Source organism: Mytilus californianus, unplaced genomic scaffold, assembly GCF_021869535.1.
Source record: "Mytilus californianus isolate M0D057914Y unplaced genomic scaffold, xbMytCali1.0.p SCAF_7, whole genome shotgun sequence".
In the NCBI taxonomy this organism is placed as follows: domain Eukaryota; kingdom Metazoa; phylum Mollusca; class Bivalvia; order Mytilida; family Mytilidae; genus Mytilus; species Mytilus californianus.
Window position 1 is genome coordinate 78,884,138 of NW_026262723.1, and position 23,071 is coordinate 78,907,208.

Below are 23,071 nucleotides of genomic sequence, written 5' to 3' on the forward strand. Positions count from 1 at the left end.
TTGTCGTTGTTATGCACTTACCAGTGCATGCATTTGAAGTCTTTTAGCCATGGCTCTTTTATTTGCTAATTTAATTTTTGTAATGATAGATCATACAATCTATTGTGTGCCAAACAACATTTTTGAGTTCATTTAACGGATATTTGTCCATCTTTTTCTAAATTTTACGAAATTACTTCCGTTGTTTTGGAAACCAGAATGTAAGTTCAACTTATGTCTTTAAGGGTTTTCTTGTAGTTTGGTTTGATTGTTGTCTCGTGAACAAGTGTCAAATTTTTGTTGGTTTATATATCCATGATATGAGTGGATTTAAAACACAAATTTCTAAGAAACGAAACAACTATTCGCGAATATGAGAGTAGAACTAAATATGTATCTTTTTTTTTAAATGTAAATACAAATGAAGAAAAAGTAAGAAAAATTCTTTTCTGGCAATCAGTGAAAAATTAAGTAGTATGTCAGTTATAGTCAACTGTAAACACATAGCAGTCCATCATATATTGCAAATCATTCAGTGGATTGGTTAATCGCCAAAATAAAAAAAAACCAGTGCTTTATTTGTAAACAAAACACTAGCTAATACATGCATTGACGGAAGCATAAGTATGCTAAATAATACATGTCCGTATAAGGCAATGTTCCCGACCTGCCAAATGCAGCTGTTTTGTTGATTTGAAAAACTCGCATATTAATTGGACATCTGTAGATTTTTAACTAGCCATCAGGCGTTTTATAGACCATCGCACATCATCGAAAGGACCATCGCACTTCGGCGCAGACCATCGCACTTCAGCGTGACCATCGCACCTCCGAGTCCTATATATGTATTTAAAGATCTAAGGCAGCGAGTGAGTCGAGACACTGACACATCGTATCAGGCAACCAATTTGTGATGGTGACCCTAAATTTTAAGTATGCGTCGGTTTCATTCGTTCTTCCTCATAACTTTGTTGGGAGCATTTTTGATTAAGGATGAAAACCCTGTTAAAATGTTTATATAGTGAGAACATGCATGAGCCTAACGTATTAACTGCGATTATGTAAAATATGATTTGCCATTTCTATATCCTTCACTTTCTGTGAAAAGTTATTTTTGTCTTCATCATTCGTGCATTAAATGTGTAATATCGAATTGAAAAAAAAGCTATAAATATGACTGTAATAGTGTAGAAAGTGCACTATTAATTCAATGAATTTACTTTATAAGTACATTTGATTTAATTTTCTTTAAAAATGATATAATTTTATAATAAGTAGTTAAATATAATAATTTAAGTAGATCAGCACATTTTCCATTGGGTTTTGCATTTATCCCCCACTGAATTTGTTTTAAAGGCATGTGATATAATAAATAATGTTGATCCTTGCATAATTGATCTCTTGATAGAGTGGGAAGCAGGTAATGCTATCCTCTTTAATAATTTGTTTCTGCAACTGATGTGACTGTCGGCGTGATTTTTTCGAAATTGTGCTGTTACAGACATGAGAATAACATACATTAAATATTTCAGCACATAAAGAACAAATCTGTATTTACTTGAGTTATGACAACTCGTACTATTGCGACAAAATGTAACTTTTCTTGAATTGTGTACATCTTCAGTATCGTAACACCAAAGGATTTTTACGATCTTTTTAAATAGTACTATACACGTATATATTCAGACTAAATAGTTTTGGTAGGTCAAATATATAAAACATTCATAGTTGTCGAATATAAGTTCCGTATTTAGAAAACAGAAATCTCATACGTTGTCTGTGAAAACACGATCTGTTATTGGTTATTAAATGTTAAATTTATAATGCTAAACTTTGGTCTTCTTGCATCGTCATTCGCATCAACCTTTGATTACTTTTTAAGGTGAGTAAACTAAGTCATGCAAAAGTACATATTTAAAAGTATTTCAAATTCTTTATTAACGTTGAGCCTTACTCATACATTTGTTAAACTACCGTTTACACAAAATAAGTATACTCACCAATAACCTTTTTTGGTGTGCAATACTCAGTCAAATCATCTGGAACTACAGTGAAAAAACAACATTAGTACACATTCAATATGTTTTGATAAATTAATTACCCGAACAAACACGCCGTCTCTTGTATACCTTATAATTTGTGGAGGCCAAAAGTGCAGCAGCTAATACTTCATATCTTACATAATCATGATTTTTCTTTTTTCTATAGTTATATAAGTTATATAGACCTAGCCCAAGGTAAAATTCTTTGAATAAGGTCAGCCTATTTAGAAAAGACACAGCTGCTCTTACTTTAAATGGTACATAATAGGCGAAGAAGTAACCAATGACATCCAAAACTATTTCGTAGGACACAGTGGAGGATCAAAAGTAGGATACCTATTTGCATTCGAGGCCATCATGGCATCATGCTACGAAGACTACCTTGGCCTTCTGACTCACATGACATTAAAATAATAATAAAAAAAACCAAAAACAAAACCAAACAAATAAATAAATAAATAGATAAATAAAGATGTTTTTACTATTATCTATTCAAAAAGAGCAGCGAAAGATACCAAAGGGATACTCAAACTCATATGTCGAAAACAAACTGACGATACCATGGCGAAAACGAAAAACGATCAAAAGACAAATAGCAGTATACATGCACAACATAGAAGTCTAAATGACTAATCTGTTATGAGTTCTGTGTTGAATAAATTTTTCTTCTTCTAGCTGTGGTTGATACATTTCAATATGAAAATAACAACTTAATATTTAATGCGTCTGAAGCCTTTTTCTGAATTTACCTCTAGGAACACTCAAGTCCTAACCTGTATGGTGAATACGGCGGTATTGCATACGAATCCAAAGAACGGGGCTGTGTCAAGTAAAAAGCGGTATATAATATCTGTTAACTCTCCAAAAAACTCTGAATGTTCTATAAACCAGGACTTTGACATCTCTTATCCATGTTATCTGTTTGAAACCTTAACAAGATGTTTATCATTCTGAACTTTTTATTTTGTTTGTTTTTAGAGGTTAAAAACTATGGTGGATTATCGGTGACGGAAATGATAAAAATCGATTAAAGAAGCATGCATCTACGCTATCGAAGTAAACTTATCGAAAATTGAGATAATGATATATGATACCGACTATCCAAATGGGAATTTATATTGCTTTCATTTATGAAATTATATTTCAGCATTTATTCCTCATTGTTCAATTGAATTTCGTATTCCGTGTAGTTTTGTTTCTCTTTGATTGTCATACTGTTGCTTACTCTCTTCGGTATGGGTTTTTATAGTCCATTGGTATCTTCTAGGTTTCAGTATTAAAATATGTATTTTTTTCTCCTATGATTCATTTTAATCAACTGTAAGGTGCTATTGGGTACTTTGGATGAGTGTTTTATTATACTTTATACTTAAGTGCTGCTTATTTGATAGTGTTTGCCTCACAAATTTTGAAAACAAATTAACATTTAATGAACTTTAAGCTTTGTGTGCGATTTTTAGCGAGCAATTAGGAGCGTATGCAGTCATAAAATGAAGTGCAAAATCATGAATTTCTCAATATGATCGGAGATTTTTATTGATATTTTGTAAACTTTCAGTTTTCAGTAACCTTGTTGTCTGTGTTGTATAATAAAGATGTGGCATAAATGTCAATAAGGCAAGTATCACAAAGGACCAAAAGGACAACGATGTGAACTATAACAGGTCACCATACGGCTTTCAGCAACAAAACCCAGTCTGTATATCAAGCACCATATATCCGGATGACAAAATTTGAAATAATTAAATAAAGAAAACCAACGGCATGATTTATACTACTAAGAATATAGATTAGAATGTTGGTTTTCCCGTTTGAATGGTTTTACACTAGTAATTTTTGGGGCCCTTTATAGCTTACTGTTCGGTGTGAGCCAAGGCTCTGTGTTGAAGACCGTACTTTGACCTATAATGGTTTACTTTTATAAATTTTGACTTGGATGGATAGTTGTCTCATTGGCACTCATGCCACATCTTCTTATGTCTAAAGAAGTATAGAATTTTAAAGGAAAATAAGTTTCATTTCACTTCTTACAATTTTTTGCCGTTAAAGAGTAAATTTGGAATAACTTTTCTTCAGTCAACACGTTTGTTTATCTTGAATATATAATCTATATAGTTGCAACAGTACTCTATTGGTTGATTGGAACATTTACTCAAAACTTTCTTATATTCATTGCAGCCAAGGAAGGTGCATGGTCGATAGAGATCGTGTCATTACGTATGCAGGTATTTATTAGGGGGTGGACAGGGGGTCCTTGATTCCCGCTTCCTAACCCCTATCTCCCACTTCCCTGCCCCTTAAGCCCAGACAAAAAATGGTCAAAACATATTTCCTAGGATATCCCAATTTTTACTCCCCCTCTTCCCCCAGACTCCCATGTCCTCCCCCCTAACTCATGCTTCCCACCCCCTCATTTATACTTCCTTGGCTTTCAATTTTGAGATTTGGCGTTGCTGTTAAAGATAAAAACGGGGGAAAAAAACTTCGAACGCACCATCATCATCGGAAGCACAACATTTATTAAATTATTTTCATTTTGTTTGCACTCATTAAAGGGGGTCATACATCTTTAATAATAATATCAATTTTAATCTAATTTTCAAATATTTTAACAAAAAATTGAAGACAACAGGACCACAATACAATACAATTAACTGAATACAAACTCACGTGATTCCCAGTATTCCAAATCAGTATTGTAAGCACATGTCCTTTCTGTGGTAAAGAACAAAGTATAATTTCACTGTCAATTGTTACATGTGTTATATTGTCAAGTATTTTGGGCGATTCCTGATTCCTGTTATCCTTGTATGTATGTGTATAGTTGTTATTCATAATAATCGGTCTGTCATTTTTTTAACTTTGTAGCAAAGTTGGCCCAAGTATAGTATAAAGTAAAATAACAAAAATATCGAACTCCAAGGAAAATTCAAAAACGGAAAGTCCTTTATCAAATGGCGAAATGAAAAAGCTGCAACTGCAACAAAAACAAACGCCAACATACACAGAAACGGACTATTTGATAACAACTGCCATATTCCTGACTTGGTACAGGACATTTTAAGAGTAAATTGGTGGGTTGAACCTGGTTTTATAGCTAGTGCAAACACGCAAGAACACTCAGCACAGAGAAATGCATAAATAAATAATATAATAGTACATTACAACATGTAAACCGCAGAATAACAACGGACATCTCCCATTAACGACAGCACAGGACACCACAAACTGCGCGTCACATGAATGGATCAACGCCACAAAAAGTGACATATTTTTGTGACGTATATATAATCTTGAAATTCATACAATTATATGGAACGAGATCCAAAAATTCACAATTATTTTCACAATACTAGTCCAAATTATTATCTTGATTATGACGATCTTGAAAGGCTATTTTAAATTAATGCTGTGACGACGTCATTATTATTTGGACTAACACAATACTTTATCCATGGAAAATGAAAATTAACTCGACTATACTGACATATAAGACATATGTGAATTGTACAGAAAATACAGAATTCAAACCACAAAAGATAAGACATAACACAATATCGAACCGTACAAAAGAAACATCATAACTAAATACATGAATGTTGGATGTATAAATACCGAGACACGTCGCCAGTATAGCAATGTGAATTCACACTCGGCAAAACAGTCATATTCGAGAATAGGTCACGTTCGGTACTTAGCAGACAGACGACGTAGATGGTAAACCACAGACATTATCCAGGTATACTAATTAAATTACATATTAAAAGAATGTTGTTTTTTTCTTTCTTGAATAAATGTAAAGTTATTGGGTGATTCGATTTTAATTAGATTAAAGTTAGACAGGTTGTCAGGTAGACAAGTTAATAATGAATCAATAAGTAATTTTTAAAATGTATACAAAGAATATCTTCGATTGTTTGGGTATGCGGACTATTGACTTTTCGAACACGAGTAAAAGTTGTAAAAAATGTTTCTATACATTTAAAAAAAATCTTCTGGGTTTATTCTGTTTGTGACAGGGCCTTCTCTGTTATATTTGTTTTTTAAAAGAGACAAATAACTGCGCCGGTACACGCAAACTCTTTTTTTTTTTTTTTTTTACATTTGTAATGAAATACGTTTGAAATAAAGTCGAAGTATCATTTTCACATTTATCAAAATGTTCCAGATAATTTGATAGACAACAAAGAGATATCAGTGAAAGCTATGTTACTTTATAGATAAAGTATACACAATTGATATCGAACACATTTCTAACTTATGAGAGATGCACGTTCTATCAGACAGGTGACATCTCTGGTCTTCGGATAATTTTAAATAATGAAAGATTTAAAAAGTTTTTAGAGCTAATTTCATATGCTTGTAGGGCAAGACTTTGGTTGACTTGCTTGCTTTGTTTGTATTTGCTCAAGCATTGTAATTAAGATTGTTATCTACAAACGATATAGATAGAACGTTATCCTGTGGGTTAGGAACACCTAACGTCAACAAACTGATTACCACAAATAAAGCAAGCCAACATTTTATCTATGATATACAATTCAATGTAGACTTGCTCATTTAGTACATTAAAATGATGTCGTGGATCAAGTTAAGCTGTAGCAGGCATTGCATTCAGTATCAAATTTGTGACTTCCAATAACATATACTCGGTCCTGTCGGTTGAATATATGTGTCTTTGTAGTTAATTGTCGGTTGTCCTATTTTTGGTTTAATAGCCTTGTATAGTAAAATGGATTTTTACCAATTTGATTTTCCATTACCTCTTATCGGTCTAACTCTATAGGAGGACATCTTATATTGACATACAATAGAATTCCAAGATAACGTATACATAATTAAATGTGCGTTTAGTGAATCAAGAAAAAATCTCGTTACCTCTAAACCAAATATTGGGAAGTTAAAAGTTGAGATACGAAAACCAAAAATAACAAACAAAAAGGATGTGTACCTCGTTAAATTTTCTTGAAATATGTTTTTACTTGTAAAACGCAATCATTACCTTGAGTTTTATCAGATGTTTTCAACGAAGATACACTTGAACCAGATGGCTTGGAAAAATAATAGTGGAATGACTGCAAATCAGGTAACATACATATAATCATCACCAGACATACAATGGCACACACGAAAATTGCCCATAGTAAACGACTTATGCTCTACAAAATAGAATGTAGATCAGAGTTTGTTTAAAAAGCATTTTAAAAGCATTTATTAGGAATCTGAATGATAATGACAACATAAATTAATGATGCAACCAAATAATACTACTGATCCAAAGTTCCATTTATCATGTAAGTAAACGCTGTTTTTGACCCTATAATCATTGGTATGTAAATTGCATTTTTAAAACTGCATCGAATTAAATTCAACATCATTTCGTTTAAGAAAAAGATAACATTATTCTACAATGTTTCAAAAAAGTTTTCAGTTATCGTCAAAACCGATCGAAATTCAATATTTACAAAATTACTCGAAGAAACGTTACTCTCAAATTATAATTATTTTAAAAATAAATGTGGTTTGATTGCCTGCCAATGAGACAACTATCCACCAGAGTTCTAATGACGTGGATATATGCAGTTATAGGTTACCGAACGGCCTTAAACAATAAGAAAAACTCATACCGTATAGTCAGCTATAAAAGGCCCAGACAGGAAAAATGTGAATCAATTTAAACGTGAAAACTAACGGCCTAATTTATAATAATACAATGTAAGAAAATCCAATATAACAGCCATGAACCAACGACATCCACTGAATTACAGGATCCTGACTTGGGACAGGCACATAAAGAATATGTCGGGTTAACCATATTTGTGATCGCTCAAACTTAATAAGTTTGGATCTTCTGCAAGACCATCTTAAAAACCTGTTTTGTTTAAAATTCCAGCCTCTGGTGGTCTGCAAAATTACTTTATTGTTTCAAACTTCAACCTTTAAACTGAAAACACTTGATTGATTTTTAGGGGTAGACTCTCGCAAAAAGATATTTTCCAGTAGAGGAAAAAAATCACTGAAACTTTATTCATTTTTTTTTCTCAACATGTTCCATATCTGTTGGTACAAAAACACTCAAACACAATTAAGTTATTTATCAAATAAACTATCCGACCATTTAAGAATGCACATGAGAATGGAACTGTACAATTAATATGGTATTTATTATAGCTTAATTACTTTTTTATCATTATAATGGTTTTTATACTTGGGATCTTCTACCGAAAGAACGAAATTATCTTTTTCACATATTTCCCCATTGCCATCATCTCTGTTTTGTTCATTTGTATCAGCCATTCTTCATTGTCTGAAAAATAATTATTTTTATGAATATCTAGGGTCCTAAATAATATAATGAAACTTTATCACAATTATTATAGTTTAAATACAAATTCTACACAGGACGACCAATAAATGAGATTGATATGGGGTCATGCATATGAGAATGGAATGGCAAATGCAAATTTAAAATAAAAGTTTATCGACAGGTTGTAGGTATTCCTATGGGCACCAATTGCGCCCCTTTTATAGCAGACTTGTTCTTGTACTGTTATGAATCATAGTTTATGACCAAACTCGGTAAAGACCCGTCTAAATTGCATTTAATTGATAAATTCAACAACACTTACCGTTATCTTGATGATATTTTTTTTGTTAAATAATCAAGAATTTTCTAAATATACTGCCGAAATTTACCAAAAGGAACTTACTTTAAATAAATCAGCTATAAACGGTAATAACTGTCCTTTCCTAGATTAAGATATTTCAGTTTTACACGGGAAACTCTACACTAAAATTTATGACAAAAGGGACGATATTTCGTTCCCTATTGGTAATTTTCCTTTTTTTGACGGTGATGTTCCTTTGGCACCATCTTACGGTGTTTATATATCACAACTCGTTCGCTATGCCCGTGTCTGTTGTGACGTTTAGGATTTCAATGAACCTAATCTAATATTATGTATTACTGGTAATTTATTAAGTCAGGGATTTCGTTACCACAAATTACTTAAAACCCTTACTAAATTCTTCCATAGATATAAAGATTTGGTTTTGAAGTTTGGTTTTACCTGTAGAAAACTTATTTCAAACGGGATAGCACATCCTCATTTTTACGGAGATGTTGTTTACCGAGCCCGGAAATTTAGAAACGATCCGGGTAAACTTGTCGATCCTTTTAAATAAACTTGTTCTAAAAGGTTACCAATTCAACACTGTAATTAGATCTTTGAATATTGTTTTTATTGGTATAAATATTGATTTTGTTATCAGTAAATTAAAATCAAACTAAATATTATTTTTATATACATAAAAATTATGCAAATTCATGGCTCTACAATCTGTCGATACCTGTATCTTGGCATTGCACAAGGTCATGTTTTTCTCTGGCTGTTTATGACGCCTTTACACTAAATCCATTGAAAGTTGGATGTGTTCTGATTGATATTTTAGTCTTAGATGCACGACGTTTTTTATTAGTTGTTATTGGCTTTGAACTAGCTCAGTGTCAGTAACTGCGAGTACTCTCAGATCTGTACTTATTGTCTTTTTGTTGTGTGGATGTATAAGTACCCATCCACGTCCACTCTGTGTTTTTGTTAGATGTATTTCTATTTGTATCCATCTGATGAGTTAAGCCTTTTTCAACTAATTTTTATAGTTTGTTCTTATGTTGTACTGTTACACCACTGTCCCAGGTTAGGGGAAGGTTGGCGCCTTCAAACTAGTTTAACCCCGCCACATTCTTTATGTGCCTGTCCCAAGTCAGGAGCCTGTACTTGAGTGGTGGTTGTTGTTTGATGCTGTTTGTCATATTTGTTTTTCGTTTATTGTTTTGTATAGTGTGTTCTTGTGTTGTGTTGTTGCACCACTGACCCTGGTTAGGGGGAGGGTTTGGCGCCATCTAGCTAGTTTAACCCAGCCACATTCTGTATGTGCCTGTCCCAAGTCAGGAGCCTGTAATTCAGTGGTTGTCGTTTGTTGCTGTGTAACATATTTGTTTTTCGTTCATTATTTTGATCATAAATTAGGCCGTTAGTTTTCTCGTTTGAATTGTTTTACATTTGTCATTTCGGTGCCTTTTATAGCTGACTATGCGGTATGGGTTTTGCTCATTGTTGAAGGCCGTACGGTGACCTATAGCTGTTAATTTCTGTGTCATTTTAGTCTCTTGTGGAGAGTTGTCTCATTGGCAATCATACAACATCTTCTTTTTATAATTAATACACTGTAATAAAGAAATGACACGTTTGAGCATATTTTATTTCATACGTACAAAAATTCTGAAATATACCACCCACTTCCGGAAAAAAGTCTGTTCAAGATATAAATTTTTATCTGAACTGAGTACTACCTTTTTTTTTCTCGGAAAAACAATTATAAAAATTGAGTTTATTCTAAAATCATTCTATTTTTAGGAGTCAAAATGTGGTTACTGTATAAAAGGACAAGGTTTACTTTTGCAAAATATGGCTTTTAATTTCAACTTGATCATATACTATCAAAAAGGCTACACTTGGTTTCCTAAAGGGGTCTTTTGCAAAAGCTTTTGTGTTCAGTTAAAAAGTAAAATAACAAAAATACCGAACTCCAAGGAAAATTCAAAACGGCAAGTCCTTTATCAAATGGCAAAATTATAAGCTCAAACACTTCAAACGAATGGAAAACAACTGTCATATTCCTGACTTGGTACGTAAAATAAACATCTTCATATACCAGTTCATTGTATGCTCAAAAAGTCGGCTCATTTTCGATATTGTGTCAAAGTATAATGATTGTGTGCCATTTGATTTAAACTAAAATCTTCAGAAAACCTTGACCTCCAACCAACGATCCAAAATGTTCGGTTACCAATGTTTATATTGGATCCTCAGACACAACCCGTTTCTGGACAAAGTTTGGTGGAGCTATCTATGCGAAAAACTGTTATCAATTATTAAATAGATCGACTGAACTGACGTTACAACATAAATAATGCAATATTTAGAGGGTCATATTAACTTCGTAGTTTATAATGTGATATGACAAAAAGAATTTATTTTGTATCAATATTTATATCAGTCACCACTGTTTCTAATCAAAATTTGTGTAGTATTTTGGTCCAATCAAAAAACCCAGAAACAATATATTAAACACATATTTAAACACTATGTTACTTGGGTGATCCTATATGAGTTTTTGCGATTTTGTATACCACCATGAAATAAGATATGACTACCATAGTGGAACATAATAAAGCCATGCAAGAAATATGCACATTCAGCTTTTCAAAAACCATATCACACATTATTGTTGTGTTTTGTGTACTGTTGTTTGTCTGTTTGTCTTTTTTTCTTTTTTAGCCATGGTGTTGTCAGTTTACTTTCGACTTATGAGTTTGAATATCTCTTTGGTATCTTTCGCCTCTCTTTTAGAATCTAAATTGTGCACTTAGGGTGTTCCTGTACTAATTTTGAGTCCAGGAGCCTATCCGAGCACAGGTCTGTTTTTGTTAGATATTTTTCTGCTTTGTATCGATCTGATGAGTTAAGCCCTTTTCAACTGATTTTCATAGTTTGTTTTTATGTTGTGCTGTTACACCACTGTCCCAGGTTAGGGGGGTTGGCGCCTTCAAACATGTTTAACCCTCTCATAAGTCAGGAGCCTGAGACCAGTGGTTGTCGTTGGTTCATGTCCGTCATTTTTCGTAACTTTTTTTGTTATAGTACATTGAGCCGTTAGTTGTTTTAATTGAATTGTTTCATATTTTTCATGTCAGGGACTTTTATAGACGACTATACGGTATGGGTTTTTCTCATTGTTGAAGGCCGTACGGTTGTCTATAATTGCTAACATCCATTTCATTTGAACTTTGGTGGATAGTTGGCAATCATATTAAATCTCCTCATTTTTATATAATCACTAGAGTGGATTTCTGTATTTGGCAAAACTTTTCCAAAATTCGGGTCCTTAATGATCTTCAGCTTTGTATTTTATTTGGCCGTTCTACTTTTTGTTTGACGTCACTGATGAGTCATTTGTAGAGAACACGCGCGTCTGGTGCACACACTTATAAGCTTTATGTCTTTGGTGAGTTGTTTTTACAATGCATTCATTTGGAAATCCGTACAAATAAAAAAATGAATTGTAGCTCCTCCAAATCTTGAACATTATAAACAAATATTGAATAAATGACACCATCATGGTTAGCTTCTAACAGCTGCTCAAATTGCCCTGGACAAGTAAAAAAAATATTTTTTTTTTTTAACTTGGATATTTTTAGTATTTTCCTTTCTAAATATAGACATTAAAATAGTAATGAACCATAAGAGTAAGAATCAGTTGTTGACGCATTCTTTGATGAACCATTCAGATTGAACCGGATTATAGGAAAACTTTATATATATGTTTGAAATAAAATTAACATCAAAATAAATATGAATGTTAAAAGTCTAGCGCTTTCATCCTTCCTGGGACTTATCAAGACGTTGTTAAGTGATTCTATGGCGTTATGTCATCGTTTCGTTAAGTGTTTCTTTGACATTACGTCATCGTATTGTTACACTGTTTTTATCTATCTAACTGTTCGGGTGTTTCCGGTATTTGGAAAAGAAACAGTTCTTATCTGTTTAGTTTTGGTCTGAATATCTTTATGATATCCTTTTCCATTTATATAGAACGGGATAATTTTGAATTTAATATTTTCACATCGTTCAATGTGTTCGCTTAACGAAATTTTCCGTGTGCTAGGGTCTCGATTTTGTTGTCTATGAACCCTGACCCTTTCACAAAGGCTATTTCCCGTTTGTCTAATATAGTTTTCCATGCATCCTTGACAGGTAATGCAGTATACTAGTATAAAATTTTTGGTCTTGCATGTCATATTGGCGTTAATTGTGAATGATTTTCCATCTTTTAATATCTTGGACGTTCCGGTCTCTAGATAATTATGATTATCCCTACCTTTGCAAACTCTATATCATGTCAACACAAATATTGAAAAGTTGACTCGGTCATTTCGAATTTTGCTCGCGTTATTTGTATTTTTTCCTTCACTTTTTTTGCCTGTCGGCGACAATTTATTATCTGATCTTCTTTGAGAACTTTTTAAAGTTCTTACTTCGTAAAAGAATCGGCAGGTTTTACTTTTGCGGCATTACAAATTGTTGGTTACTCCAGGATCATATTTAGTAACAAATGATAGTATTAAGCTGTTCGTTTCTTTTTCATTTGTTAATTCCTTTGCCTTTTTAATACCGTCTTCGATTAGTTTGACTGGGTAACTCTGTTGAATAAGATATTCTTATTTTTCGTAGGTCTTCAGTAACAACTATGGCGTAAATTCGTCTTGCCATACAATAGGGAATGTTCCGCTTTGTATGTGACGGTTGACACGAGTAGAAGTTCAGATATTGATGTGTGTCAGTTTTCTCATAAAATATATCTGTAGTAATTTGACCATTTGATATTTTAATCAAAATGTATAAAAATGGTAACTGTTCTGTACTGGTTTCCATAGTAAAGATGATTGAGGGGTGCAGAAAGTTTAATATATCATGGAGTATGTTCGATTCTTCTCGTGACTTTGTCCAAAAAAAGGAAACAGTCATCAAGATATCTTGTCCATTGGTTTAAAAAGTATTTTTGAATGTTTCATCAAATTTTTCACCTATTTTTGTATATAGCGTTTCTTCTAAGAAGTCCATTACTAGGTTTGCATACGTTGTGCCAATTGCAGTACCTTTTATTTGTTTATATGTTGCACCATCGAAATTAGATATATTTTTTTCGAGTACTATTCTAAGTGCTTCAATAATGAATTCAGTTTTGAATCTACTGTCTACTAGTATTTTATCTCTGAATTCATAAACCAAGAATTAAACTGCTACCAGTCCTAATTCGTCGGGTATGTTTGTGTATAGACTTGTGACATCGAAACTGGTGAGAATTGTTTGTTCTGGAACTGTTGTAGGTATATGGTTTAAAAAGTCCATATGATCTTGTATGTAACTTTTGATAATTGGGCACAGCGTTTTCATGACAAAATCCAGGAAATGGCTTAAGTGTTGCGTTACTGACTGTGGACCGGCTACAATTGGTCTCAACTTTAAGTCGGTTGGTCTAAGTATTTCTATATTTTAGGTGTTTTGTTCCTGAATGGCTTTTGTACTTCAATACTTTTGTGTCTTGTTGGTAAGCCATAAAAGGTACTTTTCTTTACTTCATAGTTGCAGCGATAGGCTATTTCCTGCTTAGTAACGTTTCCGAATATTTGATAACTAAACGTTAAGTTTTTCACAAAACATATTTATCATAGCTTTTTGTTTGTTTAACGTAATATTGGTCGTAATGAAGTGGTTCCAAAACTTTATCTCGATAGTAATCTTTATCCATAATTGTAATTGCGCCTCCTTCATATTATTGAATTGTCTCTCTTAATATTTTGTAATGCGTCTTTTTCGTTGCGAGTAAGATTTTGTTTTCAAGTTTGTTGGTTGACTAGGAATTTGGTAATTGTATCAATATACGTATCTAAATCGGAATTCCGCCTTTGTTTTGGTTTTACTATTGATTTATCATCTTTCGACTCTGTGCCAAAATTTTCTCGAAGGCGGAGACGTCTACAAAAACTTAACGTCATAGAAACACTTAACAACGTCTTGATAAATCCCATGAAGGATGAAAGCGCTAGACTTTTAACATATGTGTTTATTTTGATGTTAATTTTATTTCAAATATATAATTATGTGCATCAATGAAGAAATACTTTTTATTCATATATCTATATATATATAAATAAATTTTAACCTGATAATTATTTATGAGCTTTCTCAAAGTTCAGCACTACTTTTTTAGGAAAAGGTTTCTGTGGGTAAATATATACCAGATCCGCATCAGTATCTATCCCAGATTAAGCACATGGACCTTGGGAAATTGTTTGATTCCCAGTGTTTTCACCCACTGGATATACAGCATTTAACGTTCATTAATAACATTCCTGTGCCCTATGTTTTAAGATGGCAAAACAGTTGCCTCTAGGGAAGTTTTTCGGAGGAAAAACGGAAAGAAAATTTACCTCATTTTATGTCCATAAGTGGAAGAATAGAAATTTCTAAAGCAAGTACAAAATTTAGGCAATTTGTTGTCTCTTTCAGACAAGTAATATATGATGGTCACTTGCCCAAAAAGCATGTTGTTTAAAAAAAACCAATGTCGTGCCCTGCACAATGCCAATTTTGAGCACAACCAATACATAAACTCAGTGGAGAAAACAGTGTCAAAACATACTAAACAAATTAAACAATTACTATCCACACCGATCTGTGTCCACACTTGTCTGTGTTGTACAAAAATATGTGTTGTACAGAGTGTGTATGTTACCGATATTTATAAAGTGTTATCTACGTTTATCAGTTCTTGAGAACCTTTTGACATAGATCTAATTGCATAAAAAAGTTGATTTGAAAGACATTCAAGTTGTATAGCCTTATATAAATCCCAGGTATATATTAATATGTCATTTAAAATATTTTATGGACTAAGAATCTGTTGTATATATATATCATCAGGATATATTGTTATACATGAACTTTGAAATGACATGCAACAGTCTATATTCTTTCTAACAAACGCTTTTGAGTATTTTATTATTATATATTATTAACTTGTAATTGTATGTATATGTATTCTTATAAAATATGCCATGGAATTATGCTTATGCACGAAGGTCTGCACGTTTGTTGTATCAAATGTGATGATGTGGTTCATCCCCAGTGGCGGATCCAGAAATTTTAATAAGGGGGGGGGGGGGGGGGGGGGGGGGCACTGACTGCCTAAGAGGGGGCCCGCTCCAGTCATGCTTCAGTAATTCCCTATATAATCAACAAAATTTTTCCCACAAAAGGGGGGACCCGGGCCCCCTAAAAAACCCTCTAAATCCGCCTATGATCCCGTAGGGATTAACAGGGTAGCGCAGTTATGATATTTGTACTCTAATAGATCTCACTGTGTGTAAACTACCCTGGCAAAAAATGTTTGGACTCAACAGACAGAGAAAAGGTAGGATTTCTGTTTATTTATTTGTTATTTTTATTATATTGAAGAATATATAAATGCATATATAACTATTTTCGATTGTGAGATGTAATATTTTCATCAACCGTTCTAGATTAACGGAGAAATAATTAAAAAGGCACGTCAAAATGGTGAATTGAGTGATCCTTGCCTCGAATTTGTTTTATTTCTCGTAAAATTGTGCACGGTGTACGGAAAGAAATAAACGAAAAGAAAGATATTAACATGGAGATTGCAAGACTAGTCACTTTGAGTACCCGGTTTTTTTCGATTTGAAACCACAAATTTATTGAAAGCGACGTTAACATGGATCTGAACATTGTCCGTCGAAAGAAATTCAATATATATGTTATTGTAAAACAAACCTATCTTGTTAAAATTCAATTTTAAACGGGCATTTTTCGTGCCATCACGAGTTGGTTGACCGCTATGGAATATCTGTTTCACTGATGACGACGGATATGTTCCAATTGTCGAAACTACAATCCCGTCCCCTTTCCCCTGAATGTGACCTACCGAATTAGACATATCACCGGGTTTGTACTTACATGAGTAACTCGACGGGTGCCACATGTTGAGCAGGATCTGCTTACTCTTCCGGAGCACCTGGGATCACCTCCAGTTTATGGTGGGGTTCGTGTTGCTCAGTCTAAGGTTTTGTGTTTAGTGTACTGTTGTTTGTCTTTTTCTTTTTTAGCCATGGCGTTGTCCGTTTATTTTTGACTTGTGAGTTTGAATGTCCCTTTGGTATCCTTCGCCTCTCTTTCGAAATAGGAATACACATTTTTCGAATGCAAAACATATACCTTATTGTACTTATCTTCGAACTAATTTCAAATGGAATATAAATACTTTATACCATGCACTTACATTAATTATTTCATCACATTATGATGTTTGTTTGTTTACTATACTAGTATGTAATGATGTAAAAATAAGAAGATGTGGTATGATTGTGTCACCATGATATCAATTTATTAAAAGAGTAAAGCTAGTATGCTTTACTATACTATACGATTTGTTTACAACATTTTCTATCATTTATTCATTTATTCATTCATTAACGGACAGTCAGAAAAAGACTTAGTCTATCCTATTATGCACGAATTAATCATGCATGCAACCCCGCTAAATTTTCTGGTAATATATGTATAATACTGTGTAACTCGTATTGTACGACTTTCCTCCGAGGAGAGGTAATAGTTATACACCGAGGGATAGGTGTGTCTGGATAAGAAACCCCGTCGGCCGGAGGCCGGAGGGGTTTCTTATCCAGACACGCCGTATCCCGAGGTGTATAACTAACTTACACCCCATTCTAAACCCATTATTTGTTAACATTGATTATTAAATGAAAAAAAAAACCGATAGCATATTTATTGACAATATCAAACCATGATTTATAAGATTTTTTTTTTTATTACATGAAACCCCACTAGTAACCTTTCTTAGGGTATCTTTGTTCAAACTTTGACAAGTGAGTATATTTTACAAATGTCAAAGTTGTTTTGCATATTCCCGTTAAATCCATGTGCTAAAATGGATCAGCGAAGGTTGACCGTTTCGTGTATTCTTATTACAAACAAAAAATACATCATGCTCCTTGTATGCAGTTGTCAATATGGACGGGTATAAGACGGACGACATTTTGTGGCAAGCGTTGGGTTTGGTAGAAGAGACTTAAGATAAAGGCAATATTATAACTCAAAGTACTTACCTGTATCAGTGTAATAAAGGTAATCATAACGTTACTTTATATCTTACGGTTTTATAACCCCCCCCCCCTCCCCCGCCCCTCTTCTCAAAATAAACAAACATTCATATTCGGACATACTAAGGGATAGGTGGGAACCGACTATCAGACACGCTCAACATACAAAGATACAGATTTAATATTTAGGAACTCCCTTTTTGGGGGCAAACAGGGGCTGATCCAGCTAAGGGTTCCCAACTCAAGAGAAAAGGGGGGGGTCCAACCATTCAAATGCATTGATCTTTTAAATAAAAGTCGGGTCCAAACCGCGAACCCCCAACCCCCAGATCGGCCAATGGGTAACCGGGGGAGGGGGGTCCCGGGAGTTAGAATCCCCATTTTTTTAAAAAGACCAATGCTTTAGAATAGAGACATATGACTGGGATAAAAAAGATTACCTTCAAGCAAAGGAGTATTTAAAGGATTATTCTTGTATTCAAAATAGATGCTTATTTTTTTTTTCGCAATTGGAATTTCCTAAAATGTGTTTTTTTAATATCTTGAAACAATTTGTAGTGAACACTATTAGTAGTTTCTTATGTTCATGCTATTTAAAAAAAATCAATTTCTATTGTTACGAATAACAATGGACTTTGTTTGCGGGATGTAGAAGCAGGGGTTTCCAGAAACCCCGCTCGTCACACCCTGTGGTCAAAATCCTTTGTTATTCGTAACAATAGATCTATTCAATTTACACTTGTTTCAGAAATAGAAACTATGAAGTATAACAATAGACAAGGACACTTTTTTTAAGTGACACAGACACTTTTTATGAATAGAGTCACTCGTGCATTCAGTGAGTTCATAGGCTTTTTTTCGTACACTTTGTGACCATATTACCTGTTTCCATAAATATAATTCATACGAAAATTGTTCATAAGAAGTATATTTATAAAAAGCTAACTAACGATGTCTCAAAATGCTGAAATTAGATAAATAATTTACTGACTGTTTCCATGTACAAACCTCTATTCGGTTTGCTTAGAAGTTAAGCTGAAATTTTTCAAATCGTCTAAATCGAACAATATGGAGGATTTCCCCTTTTATGTTCATGTTGAAGGAATTTGTTTAAGTCGAATTGTGATAGCGCAAAATCAGTCTCAACGTCAAATAAACTACCACTGATTTTGAACATTGGGATGGAAAATGAAAAAAAATGTTGTCACGTGATCAATACTTGGGTCTACTCGAATATTACATTGCTGTAATGAGCATGAAAATAAACTGAAAAATTTGATTTCCAAAATATGTTGATCCAAAAATTTAAATCCATTATTTTTCAATACATGTTATTTCTGTTGTTTATTTATTTTGTTTGTTTGTTTTTTTAGGGGGGGAGGGGTGGGGGGCAATTGCCCTTCCAACTTTCAAAATTGAGGGAGGTGGCAAAAAAATATTTGTTTGTTTGTTTGTACGTACGTATGTTTTTTTTTCCTTGGTTTGACATTTTTTTATATTTAAATATGATATGGCTACGGAAGAGGACATTATCTTACTTCTAGACTATAAGACCATTATTATAGAAAATATAAGTTGTCACTTTAAGCCTGCAAAAAAAGTGCTTGCCCGTCTCAAAAATTGTATATAAAAAAAGAGCTTACCCCTCTAAAACTTAAAGACAATCAACAATGATTTAGGTTCTTCTTCTATTTTAATGTTTGAATGTAACTTTATGTCTGGAAATCAAAGAATAGACTTTGGTGTAATACAAAATACAAAATGTGCTTGTTAATTCCATATATTGTTGTTTAAATCCAGTCTGAATATACATGTATAGATTTGATTTTATCTGAAGTGCAGCCTGATACAATATACATATAAACATCACAATTACATCTCAATACATAAGTAATAGTATACTATATCAGCAAGCCTTTAATAAAGGCTTAAAAAGTGCTAACAATATTCATACAAGTCATAAACATATGAAGAAATATTAACCATACTATTAAATGCACAAAGTTTATATGTATTCTGAAATCTGAGGTGTTTTTCAATTTATAACAGTTTAATGTATCTCTTTTTAAGTCTTTGTTCTATTAAATAATTGCATAAGTGGTAGTTTTTAATGTTAAAAGCAGAATTATCATTTAAAAGTAGCAATGCCTGTAATATATCATATAAATAAGAGGATGTGGTATGAGTGCCAATGAGACAACTATCCATCCAAGTCACAATGTGGAAAAAGTAAACAATTATATGTCAAAGTACGGCCTTCAACACGGAGCCTTGGTTCACACCGAACAGCAAGCTATAAAGGGCCCCAAAAAGACGAGTATGAAACAATTCAAACAGGAAAACCAACTATCTAATCTATATAAAAAACGAGAAACACTTATGAACCACACCAATAAACGACAACCACTGAAAAATAGGCTCCTGACTTAGGACAAGTGCATACAAATGCAGCGGGTTTAAACGTTTAAACCGGCGCCAACCTTCACTCTAACCTTCACTCTAACCTGAAACAGGTTACATACCTTGTATAGTCATGTATATTTGGAAAACATTAAAAAGCAGGAATTGTTTCCCCTTTTCAGGAACAAAAATAATTGATTCACATCTACATATACATTAAAATCTATGTATTTGTTATTTATAGTGCTAGATTAAGTTTGCATAGATTGTTTCATCTATCAATATCAAATTGAATTCAGAACATAGTATAGACAAGACTAAAACATGTGAAACTCATCAATATTCTTTTCTTAAAATGACAGTAAATTATATATCTAATCAATAAATTATCTCTCCTTTCTAACAGTTTTGTATTGAATTCAGATCCCTTTTTACATTTTTACTCAAGTCCATTCAAAATATGGGAGGCATAATCTGCATATATTTTAATTGCACCACAAAAACTAATTTAATAAAACCTTTCGGATTTCCATGAATACAGGTATCATAATTATATACTGCTTGGTTCTTGAAATATAATAGAAATACTTGTACACTGTAAGACTGGTGTTTGAAATATGTTTGGAACAAAATATTGCTTAATAAATTGATCATATATCTGTCTTTAAGATTAATATAGAATATCATCCATACTATAAAATTATCTATCATTGAAACATTTTATAGAGGACAGCCTATGGTATTATTTAAAGTAGAACAAATTGAAATTAGTGAAAATAAGTCAGTATGCAAATCTATTTCTACAGTTATTTTATATTTTTAAGCATTGATCAGAAGCTATATACTGAATATATCAAACAAGTATAATTTTACAATCTTCAATACATGGAAGATAACTCCATTCATGTGAAAATTGTTGGTTGATCAAAGTTTTGAAATGTTGTGTTTTCTTGTTATATTATTAAATTAGGTGCTATCAAATTATTTCTAAAATGTTGTGTTTTCATATTACATGATTTAATAATTTCTAAAATGTATTGTTTTCATGCTACATGATATAATTATTTCTAAAATGTTGTGTTTTCATGTTACATGATTTAATTCTTTAAATTCATTACTATTGTTTTTATCTTGTGTTGTGTGCCTGCAAAAGAAATTTCCTAAACACCGAAAAATGTATAGCAAATTTTTTCCTATTAAATAAGTTCTGGCCCATCCACTATATATATTAAAAAAAAAGATCTCGCCCATCCAAATATTTACACAAAAAAGTGCTTGCCCCGCCCCATTTTGCACCGGCCCACCCATCTTATAAATATTGAAAGGTCCCTTATTTCAGAGTAGAAGATTTTTGTAAAAATTAACGGACAACGACGGACGACCGACGACGTAAGCCAAGTGATGAGAAAAGCTCACTTTGCCCTTTGGGTCAGGTGAGCTAAAAACCAACCAAGAATTTCAAATAAGATTGCATCGTTCTTAAATAAACAAAAAAATGTATAACAATTCATAATTCAATCTCACACAAACGGGAAAAACTAATCAGACAAAGCAAAATTAAAATAAGTTTTGTTCCAATAAAGCAGATATTCATGTGTTTACGGATTCAAATAAATGATAAGTTGTCTTCTGAAAGAAATAGTTCTCCAACGAGCCATCAAGCTCCTTTTGAAAACCGGAGTTTAATTTACGTTATGCGATTATGGATTATTTTCTTTGACAAAACCGGGTCCTGCTTTGTTAATTTTTAGGACGAAACCGGGTCGTACACATTGACAAAACCGGGTCCTTCCTTTTTGACATGACCCATTTCTTTTGTTCCATGCACAGAAATACAAATATTGATGTGCTCAAAGTGACTACTCTTGCAATCTCCATGTTAATATCTTTCTTTCCGTACAACGTGCACAATTTTACGAGAAATTAAACAAATTCGAGACAAGGTTCACTCAATTCATCATTTTGACGTGCCTTTTTACTTATTTCTCCTTTAATCTAGAACGGTTGACGAAAATATTACATCTCACAATCGAAAATAGTTATATATGTATTTATATTCTTCAATATAATAAAGATAACAAATAAATAAACAGAAATCCTACCTTTTTTCTGTCTGTTGATGGTCCGTCACCGTACCGGATATTATATACCATCGAGTCCAAACATTTTTTTGCCGGGGTAGTTTAGACACAGTGGATCTTCAAAACAAACAAAAAACACATTTCGAGGCCATTCAAAATAAATCAAATTTGGTCAGAAGTTACCAATCGGGTAGCTTGGAAGAAGCACACTAGTCTTGTCTTATTAAACTCGACAAGGGTTCCGCTGATCAAGCCTTTCTCAACTAGTTTGGGAGCCTCTCCTACGTTATACAACTAACAAATTGTCATTTTTGTTAACAAAATTATTTTAACTTACGTGAGCCTCTATAAACAAAGTAAAACTCGTTATGGTGCCCAGTTCTATTTCTAAAAAAGTTAAAATGCGGTTGACAAACATCTAACATGCAGTATAAGACAACTGCTAAATTAACTTAGTTAAATACTAAGTCAAACAACAAAGTTGTCATTTTTGGCACTATCCGTCCATGGTAAACTAAATACTTTTTACTTCCTGTTCATTTTTTCACGAACTTAAAATATCCCATACTTTCATTATCCTAATACAGTATCAGACGAAAATCATATTCTACTGTGTAGTTGTAATAACGAAAATCATATTAGAATGTGCAATTGTGAACAGATACGCTAGCTACTTCCTGGTAATGAATGACAATGCATACGATAAATAAGTTAAGTAAACAGATAAACTACTACCTCTGTGTATCAGGTGCAAGTTTTCTTAGAACAGTTAAACGTTTAATGGAATAATATATATCAATAAAACG

At 32.8% G+C, this 23,071-nt stretch overlaps 1 protein-coding gene across 6 annotated transcripts in view; it reads right to left on the reverse strand.

The window, feature by feature from the left end:
• LOC127708950 (uncharacterized) overlaps positions 1-23,071 on the reverse strand; it is a 172,971-nt gene that overhangs the window by 19,797 nt on the left and 130,103 nt on the right. For 2 of the 6 annotated variants that reach the window (XM_052214155.1, XM_052214156.1), the window contains exons 2-5: positions 8,202-8,328; positions 7,024-7,180; positions 4,692-4,736; positions 1,980-2,024 (exon numbers count right to left, since the gene is read on the reverse strand). In XM_052214155.1, the coding sequence (XP_052070115.1) occupies positions 1,980-2,024; positions 4,692-4,736; positions 7,024-7,180; positions 8,202-8,318 (364 nt within the window). In that variant the 5' untranslated portion in view covers positions 8,319-8,328. The other 4 variants (XM_052214159.1, XM_052214158.1, XM_052214154.1 and 1 more) reach the window with 4 other exon arrangements.